The sequence below is a fragment of the Crotalus tigris genome, unplaced genomic scaffold (assembly GCF_016545835.1).
Source record: "Crotalus tigris isolate CLP2741 ecotype Arizona unplaced genomic scaffold, ASM1654583v1 scf7180000023602.573895, whole genome shotgun sequence".
NCBI lineage: Eukaryota > Metazoa > Chordata > Lepidosauria > Squamata > Viperidae > Crotalus > Crotalus tigris.
The window spans coordinates 405,423-430,956 of NW_024100071.1; the positions used below are offsets into that span (position 1 = coordinate 405,423).

The 25,534-nt window shown below is 37.1% G+C and overlaps 1 protein-coding gene across 2 annotated transcripts in view; it reads right to left on the bottom strand.

The window, feature by feature from the left end:
- Positions 1-25,534, bottom strand: part of LOC120297216 (sodium/hydrogen exchanger 2-like) — an 85,544-nt gene that overhangs the window by 10,175 nt on the left and 49,835 nt on the right. For both annotated transcript variants that reach the window (XM_039319583.1, XM_039319585.1), the window contains exons 4-11: positions 25,032-25,249; positions 23,390-23,592; positions 22,649-22,738; positions 22,055-22,125; positions 21,574-21,735; positions 18,923-19,022; positions 6,814-6,939; positions 5,050-5,140 (exon numbers count right to left, since the gene is read on the bottom strand). In XM_039319583.1, coding sequence (XP_039175517.1) covers positions 5,050-5,140; positions 6,814-6,939; positions 18,923-19,022; positions 21,574-21,735; positions 22,055-22,125; positions 22,649-22,738; positions 23,390-23,592; positions 25,032-25,249 — 1,061 coding nt within the window. The remainder of the gene's footprint in view (positions 1-5,049; positions 5,141-6,813; positions 6,940-18,922; positions 19,023-21,573; positions 21,736-22,054; positions 22,126-22,648; positions 22,739-23,389; positions 23,593-25,031; positions 25,250-25,534) is intronic.

The window sequence follows — 25,534 nt, forward strand, 5'->3', positions numbered from 1 at the left end:
CCGTTGTTGCCCCACGGAACCCGCCAAACCATACCACTGATTGCAATCGGATGGGTCCACCTGCAGCGCCAACAGCCCTACAGCAGAACCAGCCGTCACTCGGGGACAAGATTGAAAGAACTCGAGACACACTAGAGTCCCTGCTGCGCCAACAGGAGGCAGCCTCCCAAGGAACCACCACCAGACTTGACCACAGAGGAGAGTCTCGAACACCAGCCGTGCCAACCTACCAGGGAGCTAGCTACTCTACCAGAAAGACAGACCCTCCAACAAGTAAGCAAGCAGGAACCTGGGTTCCCTCAGCTCAATGCCAGAGCAGAGGAGTTCAGACCAAGCCAACAAGGTCCCTTGCACGTGACAAGGCAAAATACCCTCAGCCAACAATACGCTGAAGGAAGTTACCAGCCAGCCATGGTGCATGCCCCCGCTCTTGGAAGGGATGCACCACCTCCACCAAGCTACAGCACACACATGGGATCAACGCATCCCCCAATGTACGTTGGAAGAAGGTTGGACGTGGCAGCCAGAGGCGTACGAAGATTCTCCGACAAACCTGGAAAAGACTACTTATTGTGGAAGCACATCTTCAAGTGCACCATCAATGAAGAAAGGGCTGGACCAGATGAGGAACTCGTCCAGCTGACAGCCTGGCTAGGCCCAAAATCTGTAATCACTGTAAACAACATCTTCGCATCCCATTTGGGTGACCCTGACATCGGCCTTGCAAAGACTTGGGCCACACTTGACAAGGACTACGGTGAACCCACAGTGACGGAGTCCTCACTTCTGGACACGTTCTCAGTTTCCCCGACATAAGAATCTATGAACGTCAACAGCTGAAGACTTTCTCATCGCTCATTACTCAACTACAGACAGCACAACAGGATCCTACCTTGCCAGGATTAGCTTGCCTTGACCTGTTTAGGACACAAAATCCTATCATCCATAAACTACCATGGTTGATATGTGAACAATGGATCGAACTCTCTCGAGCTTACAGGAAAAGCAACCAAAACAAAATTTTCCCCTTTGCAGTTCTCGCTGAATTTATCAGTGACCAGGCTGATCTCTACAACGACCCCCTATATCTCTCTATCAGAGAAGCACACTTCCCAACAACCAAGTGAAGCAGTCAAAACCCTGATGTAGTCAAGGGACCTGTCCAAGCTACAAAGGACAGAACCACCTTTTCAGTGTACAAAACAGACATCATGCCTCACCTAAAGAAGTCTCCAGATGAACGAATACCGAAAAGTGTTCATTTGAACCCTCGTCCAACTAAAAAAGGCCTGACTTGTCCAATTCACAAGTCCTCACACTCTCTAAACGATTGCAGAGAATTTAGGAAAAAAATCCCTAGATGACCGAAAGACCCTGCTCAAAGAGAATAGGGTATGTTTCAAATGCTGTGACACTATGGAGCACATGGCCAAAGATTGTGCAGTCAGGGTGAAATGCCACCTGTGTGACAGCAACAAGCACCCAGCAGCCTTACATCTAGAAACTAAGAAGCCTTCTGAGGAGACACAGCATGCGACTTCGACGACAGAAACTCAAACTGACTCTGAAGAGCAGCCAAAACAGTATAGGATGTACTACACAGCTATAAGCGGCGACTCACTATGCCCTCCTTCATGCTCACCCGTCTGTCTTGCAAAACCCTACCCCGACAGGCAACTTGAAAATGCAGTTAAGATATACGCCATACTAGACCCACACAGCAAAGTTACTATAGCTAAGCCCACCTTTTTCGACCTCTTTGACCTCCTAAGTGAACTGAAGCATTTTGCAATAAATACGTGCACAGTACCAATGCGCACGGTGGGAAGGAAAATCACTGGTCTACGCATAGAAGCGATAGATGGAAGTTCACATTTCCGGTTACCATCAGTTTTAGAATGGGAAACCTTACCAGATGTTCGCAGTGAAATCTCAACACCAGAGGCAGCAAGAAAATACCTCACTTAGCACACATAGCCGATTTAATCCTTCCTCTAGATCCTGAAGCTGAAATCCTACTCATGGTGGGAAGAGACGCCCCAGAGTCCCTTGTCTCCGATGAAAGAATCAAAGGTCCACCAGGAACCCTAGCCATTAAGACGGAACTTGGATGGGCCATAGGAGGGACGGTTTGTGTTGATCAATCACAAACCCCAACCCAGTTGAGCATCTCAAAAGCCTCCATTCCCAGTAATGGAACAGCACCTCAACTAAAACAACACCTAAAACACTGCACGCTTGTGACAACCAAACCTGTTTTGGAAGCAACAGTGTTCCAACCAAACCTAGAACACTGCACGCTTGTGACAACCAAACCTCTTTTGGAAGCAACAGTGTTCCACACAAGCAAGAATTACAACAACTTAGCTTTGTCCATAGAGGACAAACAATGTCTGCAGCCACGCACGTGTTGTTCCTGATTCTTCAGTTCCAGCTGTTGTTCCTGATTCTTCAGCTCCAGCTGTTCCTGAGTTTCCAGATGATCCTGATCCTGATTCTTCAGCCCCAGCTGTTCCTGTGTTTCCAGATCCAGCTGTTCATGTTTTTCCAGGTTCTTCGGTTCCTGAGTATCCTGTGACTCCAGTTCCCCTTGTTCCTGAGAAACTTTGGGTTCCAGTTTTCCTGTTCCAGATTTGGTTCCAGTTTCTTTTACAGGAAGAAGACTTTGTCTCGCTGAGAGACAAGTATGCATACCAGAACTATTGCCCCGTGGGACTTATGCACCGGGCCCATCCACTTGATGAACTAGTTTGTCCAGCTGAGGTCCAGATCGTGAAGCCACGTGAATCAGGTCGTGACTCAAAGACACTTGTACCAGGCTGATCACCGATTTGGTCCTGTTGCTGATGAAGACTGAACCAGAAGATCAAACCTCAAATTATGTATTGTCTTATGCATTGTTTGATGTAACACTTGCTTGTTTTTTTGCATAATTGTGCATGTTTTATATTTTCCAATAGTTATGCATGTTTGATACCAAGTTTTTACTTATTTAGTCACAAGTTAATTAACAATGAATATTGCATGCCTTAATGCTATATTTTTTGCTATTTCAGTTAGTTAGTAGTGGGAAATATAAATTTCCAAGCGGGGAGTGTTCTGAATCATATAGCTCCATGTAACCTCATATAGCTCTGTGTAACTCTAACTAGAGAGCATGTATCAGTATGTTAGAATATCTGGCAGTTATTGGGTTAAATGCTGATTTTGTTAATGGGTCAGTGGGAGGAGTTTCTAAAGGGCATTGGGAGACTTCCTGGACCCAGCCACATGGGAATGCCTTTGTTCATCCAGCCTCATGGCCCCTAGCCACACAGCTTGGAGATCTTATGCTTATGCCAACATGTGATGCTTATGCAGAAGAAGAGGGGGGAAATCCATTATCAATTTACCTATAGGAATGGACAAAAGATATATTTTCTAGAAGTAACAACCACAGCTTGATTGCAAGTAATCTTTCTGATTGAAATATATTTTTTGTTATGAAATTATTTCTATTGAGTTATCTATCTGACTTGATTTAAAAGAAGGCGTTTTTAACTCAGAGTCAGAATAGAAGGCATAGACAAATAATAGACTTTGAGTATCAACACAATCAGGAAAAAATAATACATGACAGACAAATACATACAAAGAGAACATAGACATGTGACATAGAGAAGCCAGAAATCCTGTGCGGTTCTTTAGAATAGGAAGAAGCACGTGGAATCAACTGAACTAACAGGGTTAATCCCAAGCAGTTGTGCGTTGCTTGCATAATTCTCAATAGTCTACCATCTCTTCTATACATTCCAGGGAATATCTGCAATGTAGTTTGTACATCTTTTGATACTGAAATAGTCTGATTCCAAATGTCCAATCCCATTCTCAGAACACCCTTGCCAGAGATTTTCCAACACTGGAACAGATCATTCCATTTATCAGAGGTAATCCATCTATCATTTTACAACAATAAAACTGTATCAGGGACATTTCAATACCAACATTTTTGCTAAGGTTGGAATGAGAACTATATAGTAGGTTTTTTATTGTTTTACACACTTCTCTGTGTTGGTAATCACCTTTAAAGCCTTCCATGGCATGGGTCCAGGTTACTTGAGAGAATATCTCATGCCAATGGGATAGGTCTGCCCCACTCATGCCAGCAGAGAAGACCTGCTGCTGGCTCCGTTAGCCAGGATATTCTGGCTGGTGGAGTCCAGGAGAAGAGCCTTCTATGCCATCACACCTGCCCTTTGGAGCATCCTGACACACCCCTCGCCCGAGTAAGATCAGCCCCACTCTTTTGATCTTCAGCTTAAAGACCTGGCTTTGACAGCTGACTGGGGGCTGCAATGGGAGGCTTCACATTGGAGGTAGTTGATGTATGAATAACAAATCCCACATTGTCCCTGCTCAGCCTACTCCCTCCCTCCTCATCTTTTAGTTAGGGTTGAGTATTCATATTTTTATGGTATTTTATTTGTGTTGTGTATATCTTTTGTATAGTTTTAGCCTTTTAATATTGTAAGCCACCCAGGGTTACCCTGTGGTAAATAAATATATCAAGACCACAGTTTTTTTTTATTTATTACTTTATTCTTGACATGGGTTTTCATTAGCCAAATAAAAAGGAGCAACTAGTTGAGTTCTGTCTTCTATAAATGAGGAAGAAAAACATAGGGATATATGCGCATGTATGCAAAGATCCCATATTTCTATAAATAGCTATGGTCAAAATGGAAGACTGTATATGACATTTTTCACCTCTTCTATTATGCCTAAATAAATCTTTGTTTTGTATAGTGTCATAGATAAAATTAAAACTTACAATAAGGAAAAAGTTTTCTAGAATCAAATGGAAGATCATATTTGAAATGGTAGTGAAGATATATATATATATATATATATATATATATATATATATATATATATATATATACACACACACACAAAACATAAAACTAATATAGAACTGGATAAGAACAATTTATAATATAATTAACTATATTAAATAGCAGTGAAAATGGTGAATAATTCATTCTTCTTTTTATTCCAAAACTGCATTACCTTTAAAGGAGGATTGATTTCTTTTCCGTGTTTTCTCTGCAAGTTTAGTATTTTTAGGTAGTGATAAGTAACGTGGTGATTTCATGTGCACCTACAAAAAGAAGCATAAAATGTATTCAGGCAAAAAGAAATATATTCAAGTCAAATATTAGTATAGCTTCTCATTGAACAGAAATCTGTGTGAGGAGCATTCTATTCATTTTAAAATAGAAAAAAAGATATGTATACATGTAATTCTAACAATTGCTTTGTGTTCAGTTTTAGAACCCTTCCAACCCTTTTAGATTGGAGGAAAAGAAGGAACCTATTTAATCAACCACTCACTGCTGTTGTACTAAGATCAGAGCAAAAATCCAAATCAGCAACTTGTGTAATCATTCTAATATCTTTTAAATGATCCTAAAACAATCAGTCTCTGCTTCTCCTTGAAGTAATATCTGTTAAGTACTTCCATCCAAAGCTTTCCCAATATCATATTGCTGGAAATGCAGAGGTAGACAGTCACCCATAGAGGTAGCCTCTAAAGACTGAGGATTCTCCAATTCTTTTTTAAAAGAAATTGTATTTCAAGTGACATTTTAAAGGTAATTATTAAATGAGGATAGTAGAAATAACTAGTAGTGCCGCACCAAGTAAAGCTGTTTGTGAAAGCAATGATCAATGACATCTATATACGGTATCTTCCCTGCATTAAATGGGTGAAATGTCACTTGGTGTTAGTCTACCAGAGAAAGACTTATTGTTTGAAAAAGGTTGGTCTTAGCCTGGCATCAGAGAACAAAGGGCCTGGCAACTAGGGGTTATAGCTTTAAGGCCATAAGCTTAAGTGTACACCGCTTAGAGAGTGCTTGCACTTAAAGTGGTATATAAGTCTCATATATAAATAAAAGAGCCTATATAGAATTGATTTAATTTGATTTAAACATTTAGATTCTCCTTTGTCATCTATACTTTATTTAGTTCCAGTCTAACCCACTTTTTCACAAAGAAAAAATCATTCAGCACAAGAAGTCTATTCTTCAGTACTTTCACTTCTCTGCCTAGCTGGTCCAGTAGGATTCAAAGAGTCTATATCTGAAATTATTAAGTGCAAGCAAACAGCACAAGGGTGGATTTTGAAGGCCATACCTTATAAGCAAGGCAGCTAAATCTTATTACTTCGAAGCAACAAAGACTGTGGCTGTTGCTACTCATATTTTTTAGATATGCTCAATAGTTGTTTAAACATGGATTCTTTTAAATTCATTTAATTCATGATGTACGCAGTTATAATATCATTTTTACCATAGACAGTAAAATGATTTGCAAAAGCAAATCAGAACAGGGGAGAAAAGAGGAGACGGGGCGGGGGGGTTATTTCCATTAAGAATGAATTATTTTTATTCTCCATATTGAAATAAAGATAAAGATTAGTCTTAAATTGACTAAGTAATAACTTATTCAGCTATTTTCCACCAATAGAAATAGCTCTCCTTACAAAAACATTTAGAGGCTCTTGTTATAAAGAAATAAATATTTGAGTATGAAACCAAAATAGTGGTCACTCTCAATCTCCTATGGAAGATGCACAGTATTTGTCCCCAAAAGACTGCTTTTATCATTGATATCTTTCATTGGTTTCATGTATTATCATGAAAAAGAATCAAAATTAGTGATATAAGATCAACCTACTGAGAATCATTTAGAGACCTAAGTGCTCCATTCATATAGTAAAATACATTGTGTAATAAAATCCCATGTAAAATATATTAAATATATAAATACTGGTCTTGACAAACTGTTGCTCTTCCTAATGCTCTCTCTTAGGCTATGTCGGCGACGAATCAAAATTTCTTTGGCCTGCTTTTCATTTGCATCTTCAGCAAGACTGTATCTATTATATGATGGAGTCTGCAACAAACAAATAAGAAAATATATGCTTTAAAAATATATTAATAGTGGTGGTTCTAATGGAAAGGCTTCCTACATCTTATTTTGTTTTTAAGATATCTCAAAAATATAAAGCATAATTAGTATAATGCAACACCTGAAAATGATGTAATATTCCATAAGTAATTTATTATTTCGGTAATTTTCTTTAGTGCCACAATTTATTTTAATAACTTAAATGTTGAATATCAGAAATGTCAATAATATTACAGATATTTATATAATCCAACCTATTTGATATGTAAGATGAGGCATAGAGATACACTGTCACTATGGCTAGATAAAAAAAAGCAAACATCTCTAAACTGTTTTCCACACTAATAGATGTTCCCTAACTGATATTGGGAGAATAGAATTCCCACACTTTCTAAGAGTCATTTTTTACTGTATATATATTTATTGATATACTAAATTTATACATTGCCAAAATGTACCACAGTCAGTAAAATATAAAATAATAAAACAATATGCTATAGAATAGAATAGAATAGAATAGAATAGAATAGAATAGAATAGAATAGAATAGAATAGAATAGAATAGAATAGAATAGAGCTGGAAGGGACCTTGGAGGTCTTCTAGTCCAGCCCTCTGCTCAAGCAGGAGAATCTATGCTATCTCAGACAGGTGATTGTCTAGTCTCTTCTTAAAAATTTCCAGTGATGGAGCATCCACAATTTCTGAGGGTAAGCTGTTCCACTGGTTGATTGTCCTCACTGTCAGGAAGTTTCTCCTTAATTCCAGGTTGCTTCTCTTCTTGACCAGCTTCTAACCATTGTTTCTCATCCTTCCCTCTGGTGCTGTGGTGAACAACCTGACCCCCTCTGCCTTGTGGCAGCCCTCAGATACTGGAACACTGCTATAATGTCTCCCCTGTTTCTTCTTTTCTTTAGATTAGCCAAACCCAAGTCCCGCAGCCCTTCTTCGTATGTTTTAGCTTCCAGGCCTTGGATCATTTTAGTTGCTCTTCTCTGAATTTTTTCCAAACCCTCAACATCTTTTTTGCGCTATAGTGACCAAAATTGGCTGCAGTATTCCAGGTCAAGTCTTACTAGGTCTGTGTAAAGTGGTACTAGTACTTCGCGTGATCTTGATTCTATGCCTCTGTTTATACAACCCAGGATTGTATTAGTTTTTTTTGTTGCTGCTGCACACTGCTGGCTCATAATCAAGTGATCGTCCACTAGGACTCCAAGGTCCCTCTCACAGTTACTATTTTTAAGCCAGGTCTCCCCCAATCTTTATTTGTGCCTTTGGTTTTTCCTGCCTAAGTGTAAGATTTTGCTTTTCTCCACATTGAAACTCATTTTGTTGGATAGGACCCATTGTTCGAGTTTGTCAGGATCTTTTTGGATCCTGAGCTTGTCTTCTGGGGTGTTGGCTACTCCTGACACTTTGGTGTCATCTGCAAATTTGATAAGTTCCCCTTCAATTCCCTCATCTAAGTCATTAATGAAGATATTGAAGAGTATTGGGCCTAAGACGTAACCTTGTGCTACCCCACTGCTAATTTCTCTCCATGTGGATGTAGTGCCATTGAGTACCGTTTGTCATCCAGCTACAGATCCCTCTGGTGGTGATGTTGCCTATTCCACCTTTTTTTAGCTTACCAAGGAGTAGGTTGTGGTCTACTTTGTCAAATGCCTTACTGAAAACTAAGTATACTACATCCACTGCATTTCACTGGTCTACTAGTTTAGTCATTTTATTGAAGAATGAGATAAGATTGGTTTGGCATGATATGTTTTTAACAAACCCATGCTGGCTACTATTTCTGACTTTGTTTGCTTCTAGTTGTTCGCAGATCTGTTTTTTGATTATCTTTTCTAGGATCTTCCCAGGTATTGATGTTAAATTGAATGGTCTGTGGTTTCCTGGGTCTGTTTTTTTTTTTCCTATCTTGAAGATCGGGACCACATCAGCCCTTTTTTAAGGGTACTTCCCCGGTGCTCCAGGATTTATGGAAGATGTGGTGCAACGGTTCTGAGATAACATCTGCCAGCTCTTTCAGAACTCTAGGATGTAATCTGTCAGATCCTGGTAACTTATACTCATCGAGGTCGGATAGGAGTTCTCTTACCATTTTCTTGCTTATTTTAATTTTTGTTTCTAGTATGTCTTTTGCAGTGGTTTTTTTTTTGATATGTTGGGCTATAGTTTCTTTTTCTGTGAAGACTAAGTATGAGTTAAGCAGCTCTGCTTTCTCCCTGGTGCCTGTAATTTCCTTGCCATCTTCACTCTTTAGTGGGCCTACAGTTTCCTTGACTTTTTTCTTGTTGTTAATATATTGGAAGATACTTTTTTTTATTGTCCTTGATTTCTGTTGCGAGTCTTGTTTGTTCTTAACCTTTGCTTTCCTGACTTTTTCTTTGCATGTTCTGGCTGTCTGCTGATAATTGGCCTTGGTTATATGCATCTCTTTTCATTTTTTGTATTTGTCCTTTTTGTCATTCAGTTTGTTAGAGAGATCTTTGTGCAGCCATGTTGGTTTCTTCTTGGATTTCTTGTTTTTCTTTCTCAGTGGTATTGTGCTGGTCTGGGCTTTTATGATCACATTTTTCAGGGTTTTCCACGCTTCTTGGGTTGTTTTCCCCTTTTCATCCATGGGATCTTTCGTAGGTTCTCTCTGAGTTTGTTAAAGTCGGCTCTTTTGAAGTTTAAGACATTGGTTGGATTGTTTTCTATTGCTAGTGTTTGCATTATATTAAATTCCAGTTTGGCATGGTCACTTTCACTCAAGGTTTCGGCAAATTCAATTCCCTCTATCACATTTTCTCTATTTGTAAAGATTAAGTCCAGTATAGCTTTACGTCTAGTTCCCTCCTTCACCTTTTGGGTGACAAAGTTGTTGGCTAGGTTGGTTAGCAATCTATTTGATCTCGGGGGGGCGGAGCCAGCTGTCAGAGCGGGTGGCAGTGTAAATGGTTTCTCTGGCACTCCCAAATGCTCGTCCTAGGTCCATGGGGCTCATCCAAGTTGAAAGAAGCCTTGTGTGGGTGACGGAAGGTGTGGGCAATCTGCTGCTCTGCCGTCAGTGGCGACTGGCGAAGGATAGCGGATAAACCTGGTATCGAGCGGATCGGGAAGAAGACGGTCAAAAATGGCCGCTGAAGCTGACGAAGTAAGTGAGGAAATAGTGGAACGACGGTAAATTGGATTTGACTAAATTGACTTTTTCCCAAAGCTTTGTGAATGATTTTGGTAGACGCATCAAAAGAGAAAGCTGAAAGGGGAAGCATGAAAAAAGAGAAGCTGAAGGAGTGGAAAGTCAGTGGCGAGTGAAAGTGGCAGGAAGAATGCCCGGAAGGGCCTGATGTGGAGGAGCCAGACTGCACTGATTAAAGACCTACCATTTTAAAAGCCACACAAAAGGACAGGAATCAACATTCATTTCAACATTCATTCAATCTTGTCTTATAGCCTCAGGCTTTTGCTTTTGACTGCTGAGTGGATTGGCCGGCAGAAAGGTGTTTGTTCTCTCTCTTTTAGTGTTTTTTTTTCTCCTCCCTGGAAAGAGATAAAGACTGTATGATAGAAGGAACTGAAACGATATAGAGACTGACAACTGTGGAATGTGTTGTTGAGGAGATAGCAGGTGTTTGTATGGATGTATAGAATGGAATAGTGTGAAACAGAAGAAAGAAGAAAAGAGAAAGAATATTAAAGAGAGATTGAAGGGTTTATTGGATTATATAAAGGAAAAAGGAAAACGCTGGGAAAGCTTAAAGTTAACAGCTGAGATTGAACTATTAGAACCTGTACTTGTATTAGTATTATACTGATAGAGTTGCATAGATGGAATATACCAGCTTTATTGTTGTTGTTTAAACATCTGGAAGGGGAATAACATAAAGGGGGAGAAAGTGGAAGAACGAAAAGAGGGAAGTGGAAAGTGGATAATTTGGAAGAAGAGTAAGTTGTGGGAGAGTTTATTTAAAATGGCAAGCAATCCAAATTTAGCTAAGATTGGTGGGGGAAGAAAAATGTAACACAAGTTTCCAGCCCTATGAGCCAAAGATCGTTAGATGACATGCTTCAAAGAGAATGTTCCAATCCACTTAAAGAATTGCAGGCAATGATGCAGGCAATTCAGGAAGTCATGATGAAGAACCATGAGGAAATCAAAACAGAACTAGAAGTAGTTAGGAATGTTACTGGAGAAATGAGAGAGAAGATTCAGGCAATGGACGAAAGATTTGAAGCTTTTCAGCAACAAATCGCAAAAAATGAACAGAAGTTGCTGGCAGTAGAGCAAAGATTGGATAATGAAGAAAAGAAGGTGGAAGAGATGAACAAAAACTTAACGGAAGCTAATAAAGAGTTATTGACAGCGGTGACATTACTGGAAGTGGAGAAGGCGACCCAATATCTTAAATTCCAAAATGTTATTGAGGAAAGAGGAGAAGACCTTCCAGACAAGATGGCGGGTTTGTTGGCAGGAGCTCTGGAGATTGACAAAGAAGAGATGATTGCTGGAATGGACAAGACATATAGGGTGCAGACAAATTATGGGAGACGACATAACCTTCCCAGAGAGGTCCATGTGAAGTTTATAGAAAAGAAAATTAGAGATGAACTATTATATAGAACACGTAATGAACAGTTAGAATACAGAGGGAAACAAATTATTGTATTAAAACAGATACCAAAAAGGATTAGAGACTTAGAAAGAACTACCTCTTCCTGACGTCCAGGTTACATCAAAGCAATGTAAATTTTAGATGGTTAACACCAGAGGGACTTATTGTGACTTGGCAAGAGAAGAGATTTAGATTGGATACAGTAGAGAAAGCAGAAGACTTCTATAGGCAATATTGTGCTTCAGAGGAAGATCTGAGGGATCTCGGAGAAGAAAGTGTTATGGTTGAAAAAAGAAGAGATATTGAACGAATGTTGGAGAAAAGAGGGACAGAACAAAGCATGGAGGAAGTGAGAGGGGGAAGAGGTCATGCTAGAAGAGCAGGGGAGAAGCTTAGAGGAGGCGAAGGAAATAAGAATTACTAGAAGCACAAAGACACAACAAAACAGGACAATGGGAGAGAATATAAGATTTGGTCAACAAATCAACAAATTTAGAGGGTTGAATGCAACATAGGAAAGTCTTTAGTAAGCTTATTAGACTAAATGCGGACATTATCGCCTTACGAGGTTCACATAAAAAATGATCAAGAATATTTATTAGAACAACCTAAATTAGGTAGGCTATATGTTTCACTAGATGAGAAAAAAAAGAGGAGTAGCTCTGTATGTTAAGCAGAAGATAATTTCGAAACATCTATAAAGACAAAGAGGGAAGGGTCTTGATAGTTGAGGCTAAGCTGAATAAAAAAAATATAATAATTGTTGTAATATATGCCCCAAATGGAGCTCAAGTATCCTTTTTTAAAAAATCTTCATAATAAGCTGAGTGATACAGAGGGAGTTGGTTTCTGTATAATCGGAGATTTTAATGAGATTGCAGATAAAACAAAAGACCATAAAAGTACGGAGGCAAGGAAAGGGGAAAAAAAATACTTCCCAAAACCTTCTTTGAGATGTGTACAGATCTTAGCTTACATGATGTTTGGAGGGAAAGGAATTATGATAAGAGGGAATACACATACTTTTCCAATAGACATAGATCATGGACCAGGATAGACATGCTACGGTTTACCAAGGAATTAGCTTCGGAAATTGAAGAAATTGATATTGAACCTAGCCTCTGGGCAGACCATAACCTGATAAGTTTTCGCTTGAAAGGACAAAGAAGCAGGCCAAGATGGACTCTCCAAAGAGTGATTCTTAAAGAAAAAGAATTTAAAGAAAGAATGGAGAAAGAAATGCACTTTTTCTTTCAAGCGAATGACAAAGAGGATACATCCTTGCAGAACATTTGGGATACGGCAAAAGCATGCATGAGGGGTATAGCAATTTCGTACTAGAGGAAGAATACAAACAGGCAGAAACACAATTTCAGAGAGATCCTGAAAACAAAGGATTGAAAAACAAAATGGATTTAATTAAACATAAACTCTGTATAGAGGATTCGGAAAAGTTAGCACAAAAACTACAGGCAGCTAAGCAAAATAACTTTGAGCATCCGAATAAATCAGGAAGATGGCTAGCATATAAACTAAGAAGGCAAAAAGAGAAGCAATGGATTATTAATTTGGAAGATGAGAAAGGCGAGACCCAGGGGGAGGAGACTATAAAAAGGGGAATCGCTCAAAGATACTATGAAAAATTATATAAGAAAAATGAGGGGGAAAATGTAAGAAGGATAATAGAATACTTAGGGAAGGTAGACATACCGAAGATTCCGGAGGAAATAAAATCTATGTTAAATGAGGAAATAAGAATGGCTGAAATAATCAGGGCTATAAATAAACAAAAGATCATTAAGGTGACTGGTCCAGATGGAATACCTGCAGAACTATATAAAGAACAACAAAGTACACTCAATCAATACCTACTAGAAGTTTTCAACACAGTATTAACCAATGCTAAAATACCTAAGTCCTGGTCGGAGGCAAATATAATATTGATTCCAAAAGAAGAAGTGGAAAAAACATGGATACAAAATTATAGACCTATATCATTATTGAATTCTGACTATAAAATTTTTGCTTCAATAATAGCAGAGAGATTCAAAAAACACCTAGTTGATTTCATACATTCGGATCAAAATGGGTTTTTACCAAACAGGCAGACTAAGCAGAATATAAGAACAATTTTAGACATCCTTGAATTTTATGAATCACATAGCGATCATCAAGTGACACTTCTGCTCCTTGATGCACAGAAGGCTTTTGAAAATGTTAATTGGCAATTTATGATCCAACAACTAAAATCAATGGATGTTGGAGAAAATTTTTTAAACGTGATAACCGCAATATATTCTGAACAAAAGGCCCAGATCATAATAAATGGAGAGGCCACTGATAAATTCAATATACAAGAAAGGCACAAGACAAGAATGTCCTCTCTCGCCACTGTTATTCATATATACATTAGAAATTCTTGCTAGAGTAGTAAGACAGGAAGAGCAGATTAAAGGACTTAAGATCAAGAAAGAAACATACAAACTTCAAGCTTATGCAGATGACTTAGCATTTATATTAGAAGACCCAGAACAATCAGGCCAGAGATTATTCGAAATATTGGAAGAGTATGGGGATCTGGCAGGTTTGAAAATAAATAGAAACAAAACAAAGATTATCACAAAAAACATGACTAACATACAAAAAAGAAATCTTGAGGCAAAATTAGGTATACAAGTAGTTTCCAAATTAAAATATTTAGGGATAGTTATTTCAGAAGACAATTATGGCAAATTGGTCAAGAATATAAAAGTAGATTTAGACCGCTGGAAAAATTTACATCTCTCATTACTCAGGAGAATTGCCTCAGTGAATATGAACATCTTACCTAAAATGATATTCCTGTTTCAGAATATTCCAATTCAATTAGACAAGAAATTTTTCAAGGAGCTGAATAAATTAACCTTAGAATTTGTGTAGTCCGGTAAGAAGGCAAGAATAAAATTAAAGGCACTACAGGATGCCAAAGAGAGGGGAGGTTTAGGTTTCCCAGATTGGGAGCTCTATTACCAAGCCGCGGCCCTAACATGGATTAGAGATTGGATAACCTTAGAAAATAAAAGATGTTTACATTTAGAGAGTTATGACCTCCAGCAAGGCTGGCATGCTCACATATGGATGAGGCAAAGCAGAAACCACCAATATTTTTTAAGACATAAGGTTCGGCAAGAATTAATAAAAAGCTGGAATATAGTTAAACATCAATATTACACAAAGATCCCAGCTTGGCTATCGCCATTGGAGGCAGTCACATACCCCCATTGGAGGCAGTCACATACCCCATTGGAGGCAGTCACATACCCCCATTGGAGGCAGTCACATACCCCAAGATGTCTATTATATATAATAGACAAAGCTATTATATATAAAGACATCTTGACAGAAGAAGGTTATTTAAAACAAAAACAAGAGCTAAAACAACAAGGAATAGACATGGAGTGGTGGTCTTATCTCCAGATACAAGCAAGATACATGAAGGCTAAGCAAGAATGGGGAATTAATAGGCAAGATACGGGGTTAGATAAAATATTGCTAGGCCCGGAGAAAAAACAAATAAAGAATATAACCACCTGTTGGAACATAAGCTACTGTATATGAGGAGCAGGTTAAAGAAACAATGGTGACATGGGCAATAGATATAGGATATAATATAAATATGGATTAATGGCAGCAAGTATGGGAGCGAAATAACAAAATCACAGTGGCGACATCATATAAAGAAAACCTGTATAAGATGGTTTACAGATGGCATCTCCCTCCGGCCAGATTAGCCAAAATGTATAACGGATATTCATCTATGTGTTGGAAATGTAAAAAAGAAAAGGACACCTTTTTTCATGTAGAGTGGACTTGTAGAGAAGCACAGGTGTATTGGCGTATGGTCTGGGATTGGGCAATAAAAATGACTAGGCAAAACATTCAATACAAACTGGAGACATTACTATTAGGAATACTAGAGAAAAAATATAAATAAAGAGGACACATATTTAATTATCCATGTGGTCACAGCAGCAAGGATACTATTTGCTCAAAAGTGGAAAGCAATGGAAATACTGAGTGGGGAAGCACTAATAAAGAAAATTATGTATTGCACAGAACTAGATAGGATAGTTTTTTAAAAGATTAAAAAATCAGGAAGAAACAGAATTTTATCAAATATGGAATAAATTTTATAGATGGAGGGGAAAAATGGAGGTCACAGTAAAGAGATAAACTGAGATAGAGACTAGAAATGTATAGTTGTATATAGGTATATAATATGTAATTAATGTACAATATGAACTGAGATGTCAGTCAAAGATGATTTACCATGTTCAATGTTTTTAATCTTTTTTTTTCTTTGTACTTAATAAAAAAAATTTTTAAAAAGGAATCTATTTGATCTCCCACTCACTGCAGTTTGTCTCCTAGTTTATATCTGGTTAGTTGAAGTCTCTGGTTAGTTGAAGTCTCTGTGGTGTGCTTCCTGCATACATTTGTTAACTGGTTGGCAAACAGTTCATCTATTTCTTCTAATTGGTTGGGTGGCCTGTAATATACTCCTATGGTAATGTCACTTTTTTTCTCTTTTATATTGACCCATATACATTCTGGAGAGATTTTGTCTTGTGCATTTCTGCAGATATGTAGTGTTCTCTTACATATAGTGCAACTCCCCCTCCTCTTTTTGTAGACCTGTTTCTTTTAAACAATTTGTATCTATCCATCAGTCCATTCCATTCATGGGTTTCGTCCCACCAGGTTTCTGTTATGCCAACTATGTCATACCCTCCCTCATGTACTATTGTTTCTAGTTCACCCTATTTGTTCCCCAAGCTTTGAGCATTTGTATATAAGCATTTAAGACTTTTATTCCTGTCTGTGGGTATGTTTCCTGTATCTCCTGGTTGTTGTTTAAATTTTTCTTTTTTCTCAACACTGCCTACCTCATTGTTTGATTTGTTTTCTTGGGATTTGTGATTGGTTTTGGGTTCTAGAGATTCTAGAGGTTAGTCATAGTTATATTAACTGTAAAAACCATGACATCAGCCCAGTCACTATTAAAACTTTATTTATTGATTAGCTTTTTATTCTGCATTCATTACTTTATAAATAATTCAAAGCAATGAACATATTCTCTTCCTTCCTCCTATTTTTTCCCACATCAAGAACTCTGTGAGGTAGATTGGGCTGAGAGAGAGAATGATTGGACCAAAGTCATCCAACCTGCTTTCATGCCTGAGGTGGGACTAGAACTCACAGTCTTCCGGTTTCTAGGCCAGCATCTTAATCACTACACCAAATATGCCCTCCATTAAATGCTCTGCAGAAGATTATGTCTTCAAAGCCTTCTTAAAAGACCATGGATAAGTGCTACTTGAATTTCTGAGTTATAATGTTCCTTAGGTTTGTTCCACCATGGAAGAACACTTTAGGTCTCCACTCCTCGGACAAGGATCCTGATTCTGTCCTGGTGGAAAAAGTATACCAAAGGGATCAAGAAATGGAGTTGAAGATATCCAGGAGCCAAGGTATGCAGGCTTCAAAACTTGAAATAATGAATTAAATTGTTCTACCTGGGAGCCTATTGGGAGCAAAGGCAGCATCACAGCACTGGGGTAATTCCATTTTAATATGACTGTAATATGACTCAAGTGCCGGCATGCAAGTTGCTTCATTCTGTACCAATTGCAGTTTCCAAATGGCTTTCAAAGGAATGCCATGTAAAATTCATTGCAAAATTACTTCTGATGTGATACAGGTATGAATTTATTATTACAGGGCTTAGACATAGCCCCAACATTAAGCAATACATTTCTGTAGTAAAAGTTCTGTGGCCCATCCCTACCTGCATTTTGCAAGGCTCTGCTTTTCCTGCCAATGTGCCATTGGCCCTGAATGATAGTGGATGATAGCGGATAAATATATATATATTATATTCAGGTACAACTATTACTATATTATTATAGCTGTTATTTTTGCTATGTTGATTTTGATTAATTGGGGCAGTTCATAAATACGATAAATAAATAATATGAACAATATGAATAATATTATGCACCAGCCTAAGCCAGGCAAAAGGTTCCCTGATTATAGAATCCAGCAGTAGCCATGGTTTGAGGTCAACTCTCAGAAGCCTACTCCTTCAGAAGAAATAATATTTCATCCAGAGTAATAACTGGAAAATGATAGTTCTGTCCTCATCCCAGCTTCTACAGCCACCAGGCACAAGGTCAAGACTTTCATGCTACCTGTGGCCTGACCAGTGATAGAAATATACATAATAATCATCTGAAACCAACAGGCAAACTGTCTCAGGCAATTAAAGCTTCTGCTGGAAAAAGACACATAAACACATTATCAGGAATCCTTTGGATAGGACTGTATTTTAAAAATGAAAGTGTTTAAATGACTACATGGTGTTTTCATAAGATTAATTGGAGTATGAAACTTTCAAGACATGCAGCCTACTGGTTAACTGTATGATTGACTGAGTTGGGAATCCTCCCTGGGTATTCAGAAGTATACTTGAATCTGATTTCAGTGAAAAAATACATCATCACACAAACTCTTAATTCTATTCTTCACCACATGGAGCCTCAGATAACTTGAGCCACTGATGGGCTGTAGATTATACTCCTATAGGTGGAGTTTTGTTAGGAATAAGGGGGAAATTATCAGTTTCTTCTCCCCACCAACAAAACACACACACACACACACACACACACACACACACGTAGGATTACAAAACTCTTTCATTGTTCATTGGCAATGAACATTCAGCTATTTTGTATCTGTCCTTCCTAGCAAACAAAATAAAAATTGGTATGTTTCTATTGCCACTGTCAATGACAAATCTATGTTTTTCTTTACTGTATGTTAAATGTAAGATAAACAAGGCTCATGTCATTTTCATTCCAGCATAAATCACTTGGGGTAGGCATGGGAAAATGTAGCATATGTTTACTGCTAACTATACACGTATGAAGAGTAGCTTGCATGTTCATCCTCACATTGCAGCTTTCAAAAGATCTGATCCAACATGTAATGCTGTGTTTATGTTCCAGGCATTGTATACTCAATTTTAATATCAAGAGACACATATTTGAAAACAGTTCCAACTGTCTTTTTCAAACTTTTCTTAAGTCTTTTTGCAAAACCATAATTATTTCTCTTCATTAAATAGCAATTCATCACCTTTCTTATTCAATAAACCTAAATACATTTGCTTGGAGATAAATTCCATTGATTGTAATAGAAATTATTTCTGCATATTCATTTTAAGTTGACATGCTAGTGTTTTTACTGGAAAATGAAAAAATAGCCCCCTGAGAAAGTAGTTATAGCCATACCAAGATGTTATTCTAATATCTTGTTGTTTACTTACTCTTTGCCGTATCTGATACAGATTCTTTGTTAAAATCTCTCTTATGTTATCCATTTGGCCAGAATAAGGTGTATTTATTTTTTCTCCCTCTTGAGGCTCACTGTTGTAACAGGGAGATAAAATATAGAACTAAACAGATGATCCATTCGAATAATATGAATTATACATTTTTTTCAAAGATAGAAAATCAAATAAAAGAAAGAAAACATATTTATCATGTCTTACATTTAAAAAAATCCAATTCTGGTTAGTCTTGACTTAACCATATCAATAATGTGGATCTGCAATTTATTTAACGTGCAAGTTGATAAAATGTTAAATAAATCTATAATTTTCCCAAGTAGATACGATCCATAGCTTTTTTCATTCATCAATATTTGAGAATTTAATTCAAATTCATAATTCATATCAATGTCAACTGATTATAGAATTAATTTCCTATGCCTTTTAATACATTTTACTCAATTAAATTTAAATATATTTTATATTATCAAAATCTCAATATAAATTTTGTTCTGAAAAGTTGAAGGTATTTCCTGGTAAATTGTAACCAGTAACAAGTTCATAACATATATTAAACATATATTAATTATATATTAATCCTTTTTAGCTACTTTAAATTATTGTGAGCTTCTGAATCCCCTATGGTCATCTCCTCTATATGTAATACCCCCATCCATAACCCAGCCCTCATTTTGCTGATATTTCATAAACAATTCAAAGCAGTCCTGTTCAGTGAGGTTTGGGACCCAGTTGGGAGTGCCATTATTACGCTTTTTGGTTATATTCATGAGGGTTCTTCTTGTTTGTTTGTCTCTATGTACTTCTTGGATAAGATAGTTTATACATCTATTTCTGTCTCTATCCCTAATTCTGCCTCTTCATTATAGAAAATACAATTACCCATAACTCTAATTTTACATGCATGAAAAAACACATAGACATACACAAACAAACCAATCTATAAATCAATGTTAACTCTGTTTCCCCCATTCTGATTAGAAGGAGTTTCTGGCTGGAAATTGGGGAATTGATTCCCCAAATAATTGGAAGGTAACAGATAAGGGAAGGAAGAGAAGGCTTTTTAATCTGTTTTTGGCGTTTAATTTCCCATTTAACCTTGCATTAAGTCTGTCTACTTGTGAAGCTCATGACTAGAGGTCCTTTTCTTATGTTGAAATATAAACAGGAGCAATGTCCTGATTTTATGCACTCTTTTGAGAGTACAACATTTTATTTATTAAATGTATTGGCTGCCCATCTTACTACAAGGGCAGCTTACAATATTAAAAAAAAATAAAACTATAAATATAATACTACACAAATATAAATATAAAAGTATAAAATAGCTATAGCTAGATAGCAATGGCTAAAAATGGGAAGGGAGAAAATAGGATGAGGGGAGGGGGGAGAGATGAGATCTGATATTAATCTATCAATCACCCCCAACATGAAGCCCCTCTTTTGGAGCCCCAAGCCAATTGGCAGAGCCAAGTCTTTAAGCTCTTGTGGAAGGTCAGGAGGGTTGGAACCAACCTTATTTTGGGTGCAAACTATTCCAAAGGGCAAGAGCAACAGCAAAAAAGGCTGCTGGCACAAGTGAGGTGGGCCAATCCCAATGGGATGAGACAGTCTCACAAGTAGTCTGGATCCATGCCATGAAGGATTTTAAAGCACCTTGAGCTGCACCTGAAAACAAATAGACCACCAGTGCAGCTTGCGGAGGAATGGTATTACATGGGCCACTCTTGGGGCCCCAAAAACTGGCTGTGCCATCACACTCTGCACCAGCTGTACTGCCAAATGCTCTTCAAGGGTAGCTCCATGTAGAGCAATAGTCCAAACGTGAAATGACTAAGATGAAAATTGTCCAGGCAGATGGGATCCAGCAGTGTTTTTTTTAAGGAGGAAACAAACCAGTGGTGGGATTTAGCCTATTCACACCGGTTTTGGAGAACCAGTAGCTAAATTTACCTGAATTTGGAGAACCGGCTGGCTTCTGGAAGTCCAATCTAGGCCTGGGACCCACCAGAAGTGTGTTGATGCCACTTCTAGGATGAGAGGCCCAAGCCTGCATCACATAATAGAACTGGTTGATCAGGTATTTGAATCCGACCATTGAGACAAACCAGAGTCTCCTTAAAATGCCCCAGAAATATCCCCTCCTGGGGTGATGAATTAATCACTTCCTGAACCCACCCGCTAGTCACCATATGGAGGCTTTCACCATCCAGGAGGGACAAAGATCTAACTGACAGGTGGTGGTGCTGACAGCATTGACTTCATCAGGTCCAGCAGGGTCAAATATTTCCCAGATTGATTTAGAAATCAATATATAAAAAACAAAATATTTTAAATGTTATTCCTAATATTCACTTCTGTATATGCTTTTACTTATTTGTTTTCTGTTTGCATTTTATTATTAACTAATGGAAGAGCTTGGAAAGTAAATTTTTGAAAAGGAAATAAATGCCAGAAGTAACTAAATGGATTAATGTGTTTAGTCCTAAATGTAAAAAACAAAGACACAACAGCATGCTCCTTTTTGTCCTTTTTTTGGGCTGCAAAGAAGTGAAGAATTCAACTTCAATGCTTTTAAGAAGTATATTCTGACACTGATACAGTATTGCTCCATATTTCTCTCTACTTACTTGATAGAAGCTAGAGATGGAACTGTGCTTAACATCCCATTCTCTGCCATTTCAATGGCATGTTTTATTTCCAATTTCTTGTACAGAGCAACAATTCTTGATTTTGGTTGTTTTTCCTTAATTAAAAGTCTTCTTAGGTACTTCTTATCAAATTTTATAAATCTGTAAGAAACAAGAGCCATTCTATTAATTAATTTAAATTAAAATGAATTGAAAGTGTAGCAAATTTTGTTCTTATAAAATAAATTATTCTGACTGTAGACATTTAGAGAATTAGATTCTAACTGAAATGAAGTTTTGAATTTGTGACAGAAATTAATGAAAATTAAATATTCATGTTTTCTGAAACAAAATAATTCTTAAATTTAATCAAAGTATGTATTTGTAAATTTCATAATATTCAAAATGTAAATATAATTTAAATAATACATTGGTTTTTTCCACTTGTTTCTTTTAGATCATTACTAAATATGTTACTTACTTATCTCTCCAAAAGTTGTGACCCCAATGTCCACACACATCTTCAATACCAGCCTTGATATGATCGAAGAACTAGAATGTAAAAAAAGTCATTACATTATTATTAAACAAATGTATATATTACTTGTTTCTGTAAGAAAAAGTTATCTTGATTTTATACCCAATAAAATATCAATACCAAAATAACTATGAAATGAATTTTATAAGATAAATCGTTATCCAATACAATTGTTTTTAAAATCAACAATAGATTTATGTGAGAAATACATTACTAAGAGTCAAGACAAACTTGATGGAACATTATGAATCAAAACATGTTATAAATGTTACATTATCACCACTTGAAAAGGAAAGTCTCTCCAATTGAACACACTGCTTGTTATTTAGATCTATGTATCTTTTTCTCAGTGCATGATATCTTTAATCTCAGTTTTTCACAGGGCCTCTAGGCCAAAAGAAGTACCTGAAAGTTCCATTTATTAAATAGTTAAGTCCCAATTTAAAAATGTAAAATATTACAACATGCACACTTTGGGAAGCATGGCTCTGGGCCTTTCCCAAAAGGCATGTAATACACCTCAAATTACAAACATACCCGGCAGTAGATTTCTTCACTAACTGCTGGTTGCTTCTTATTTGCTCTTTTGACATCAAGAAACTCCACCAGTGGGCGAATTGTCATTCCCTATACAGAAGAGCAGACACAAGCATGACATTCACTTCAGCCCAACATGATTTGCCATGATGTCATTTTCATATTCTATTCAATATGTATTTTAATAAATGAATGGCCAGTATATAGCATTATACTACAAATATTTGAAAAGAAAATACAGTTTGAGGAAAGATTTCACATTGTACTGATTGATTACTTTTGATGAAGAGAATTAGATAAAGTTTACAAGGGGGCTCAAATATAAGGAAACGTACCAGAAAATACTTCAATATGTCAAGACAGGACTTGATTACTTCACCAACTAGAAAAATTATTTGACATCCAAAAGGGATAGAGTTTTGTAATGTTGCACAAATCAATATGAGAATATATTGAATGGAGGATGAAAAGCAAGGCAGGTATCAGAAATAAAGCTGAAGATACAGGCCTAGTTCATAGGATAGATGGTATTATTGTCAATGAATATGACAAGAGATCTAGAAGAAGGTTTTGACACAAATCTAAGATGTTCAGTCACAGACATATGCAATTTCTGGCAACACAATCTGATATTTTCTTTTTGTGTGACACTTTTAGTATTGTAAATTGGACAAATTGCAGGTTTTCTATGAAAAGAACTATTGATTATATTGTATATATAACTATTGGAAATATTCTTACCTGAATGAACACGGTAAAGAATATCACTACGATAGCAGCAGTAATGAAAAGCTTCTTTCTAGGGAATACGGCAGAAGGAAGAAGGAAGACCAGAGAAAAACATATAGCTCCTCGGAGGCCTCCATAGGCAATAATGAACTGGTCTTTAAACGTTATAGGAATTGTCCGAAATACATTTATTACCTGAGTCAATGCAAACACTCCTAAAAAAAAAAGGCAAACAGATACAAAACAAATTGATCATGGTATCCTTTTAACCAGCTCCAAAATTTAGGAACGGAAGATACAGTATTACATCAGTTCTCTTTCTATTTCCATGGCCGTTTCCAGTTGGTGTTGGTAGGGGAGATAGATTTAATTCAATTACAGGCTGTCCAGGATCTACCCTCTCTTTGGTCTTACTTAACATCTACAGTACATGAAACTGTTGAGTAAGGTCATTAATTAGAATGGTGTAAGGTATCAAAAGGCCTTATAATATACATCTCCATCTTAGGCTGATCAAGTTATTCTGTCAAGATTCTTTCCCAGTACCTGAAGGTTGTGTACCCTGGAATGGAAGGGGAAATACAGTTTATCTTAACGCTAACAAGACTGAATAGTTGTAAATTTTGGGGATCCCTTTGGTAAGAAATAACTCTCCCAACCAGAAACGGGGTGAAATATTGAGATTCTCTTGGGCTCTGCTTTCGCTAGAATTCCAACTATTATTCAAGTTATGAGGTCAGAGATCAGATTTGAAAAATAGCTATTGATTAATATTCTCCATAGGAAGGACAAGTTGCAAAAACTTTGCACAAACCCATCTCGTGTGACATTTTGCATAATAAGGAAGATGTTTTTGACAGAGTAATGCAGGTCCATTATTAAAGCAACAAGGAGTAAAACATATCTTAAATTGACAAAGACAGATAGTGTTTGTAATGGGTCAGACAGACATTTCCTTAATTCACTAAGATATAAGAAGGAGGAAAAGAACAGCACATTCCATCAAGATTCTTTTATTATAACTGCATCCAGGCTGATACAACTGCACCCATTCCTGGGTGTGGCTCACAATCACTCATGCCCTAGTCATCTGCTGTCTAGATTGCTACAATATGTTCCATATAGAGTTGCCTTTGATAACCACTCAGAAGCTCCAATTGGTTCAGAATACAGTGGTGTGAACAGTTATAAATGCACTTCATTGTGCCTAGGTAGCACATTGCCTCACAAACTGAACTGGCTTCGTATAAACTTTTAGACGTTATTCAAGGTACTGATTATCTCCCATAAAATCCTTCATGGCAAAGATCCAAGTTACCTGTAGAACTGCCTATCCCTAACTGTCTCTACTCATCCCATGACATCTGGAAGAGAAGGCATGTTAGGTTCTCTCCCTATAACAATGTCAGTTATAGGCATTGTTAGGGGCATGGTTTCTCTGTTGCAGTGCCTAACTAACCCTAACATCATTCATCTGAGGATTGGACATCCTGGTTTTGATCTAATGACCTGGCTCTACCCCAAGCATTCAGGCTTTAACTTTAAAAAAAGATATTTCTTTGTCAAAGATACAGTTCCATTATCTAAAAGATAATCATATTTCAGTAGTAAAGTAAGTTGAAGTGCAATCTAGAAAGCTTTAAGCAGCTCTTACCTAATGAACGCCAAATCAAACAAAATAGCAGAGTGAAGCAAACAAAGGCCCAGTTCCATTCATGGTTTTTTCCTACTGTAGATACTCCCATGAAAATAAAGATAAGAGTTTCACTGACACTGCTCAGCATTTTCATGAAATATTTTATAGTAGTATAGGACTTCTGAGAAACATTCTCCTCCACGTATTTATTCATGGTCATAGCACATGCTGTAATCCTGCAGGAAAAAAACTAGTTCAGTTTCTCTGAATTTTTATTACAAATACTGTATTTTTACTGCAAACAGTTGAGTAATGTGCACCTGATGTTACTCCAATAAAATGTCTAGAGTACCGTATTAGTGAGATAGGAGGCAAGAAATCCAATAAAAAAATAAATATGACTCAGAATCATTATAGGAGTTAATGTCACTGAGTTCAGTAAAATTGAGTTTCTTCTTTTTACGTTGCTGAACACATTTCTTGATACCATATAATAAGATCTTGGGAACAGACTTTTATGC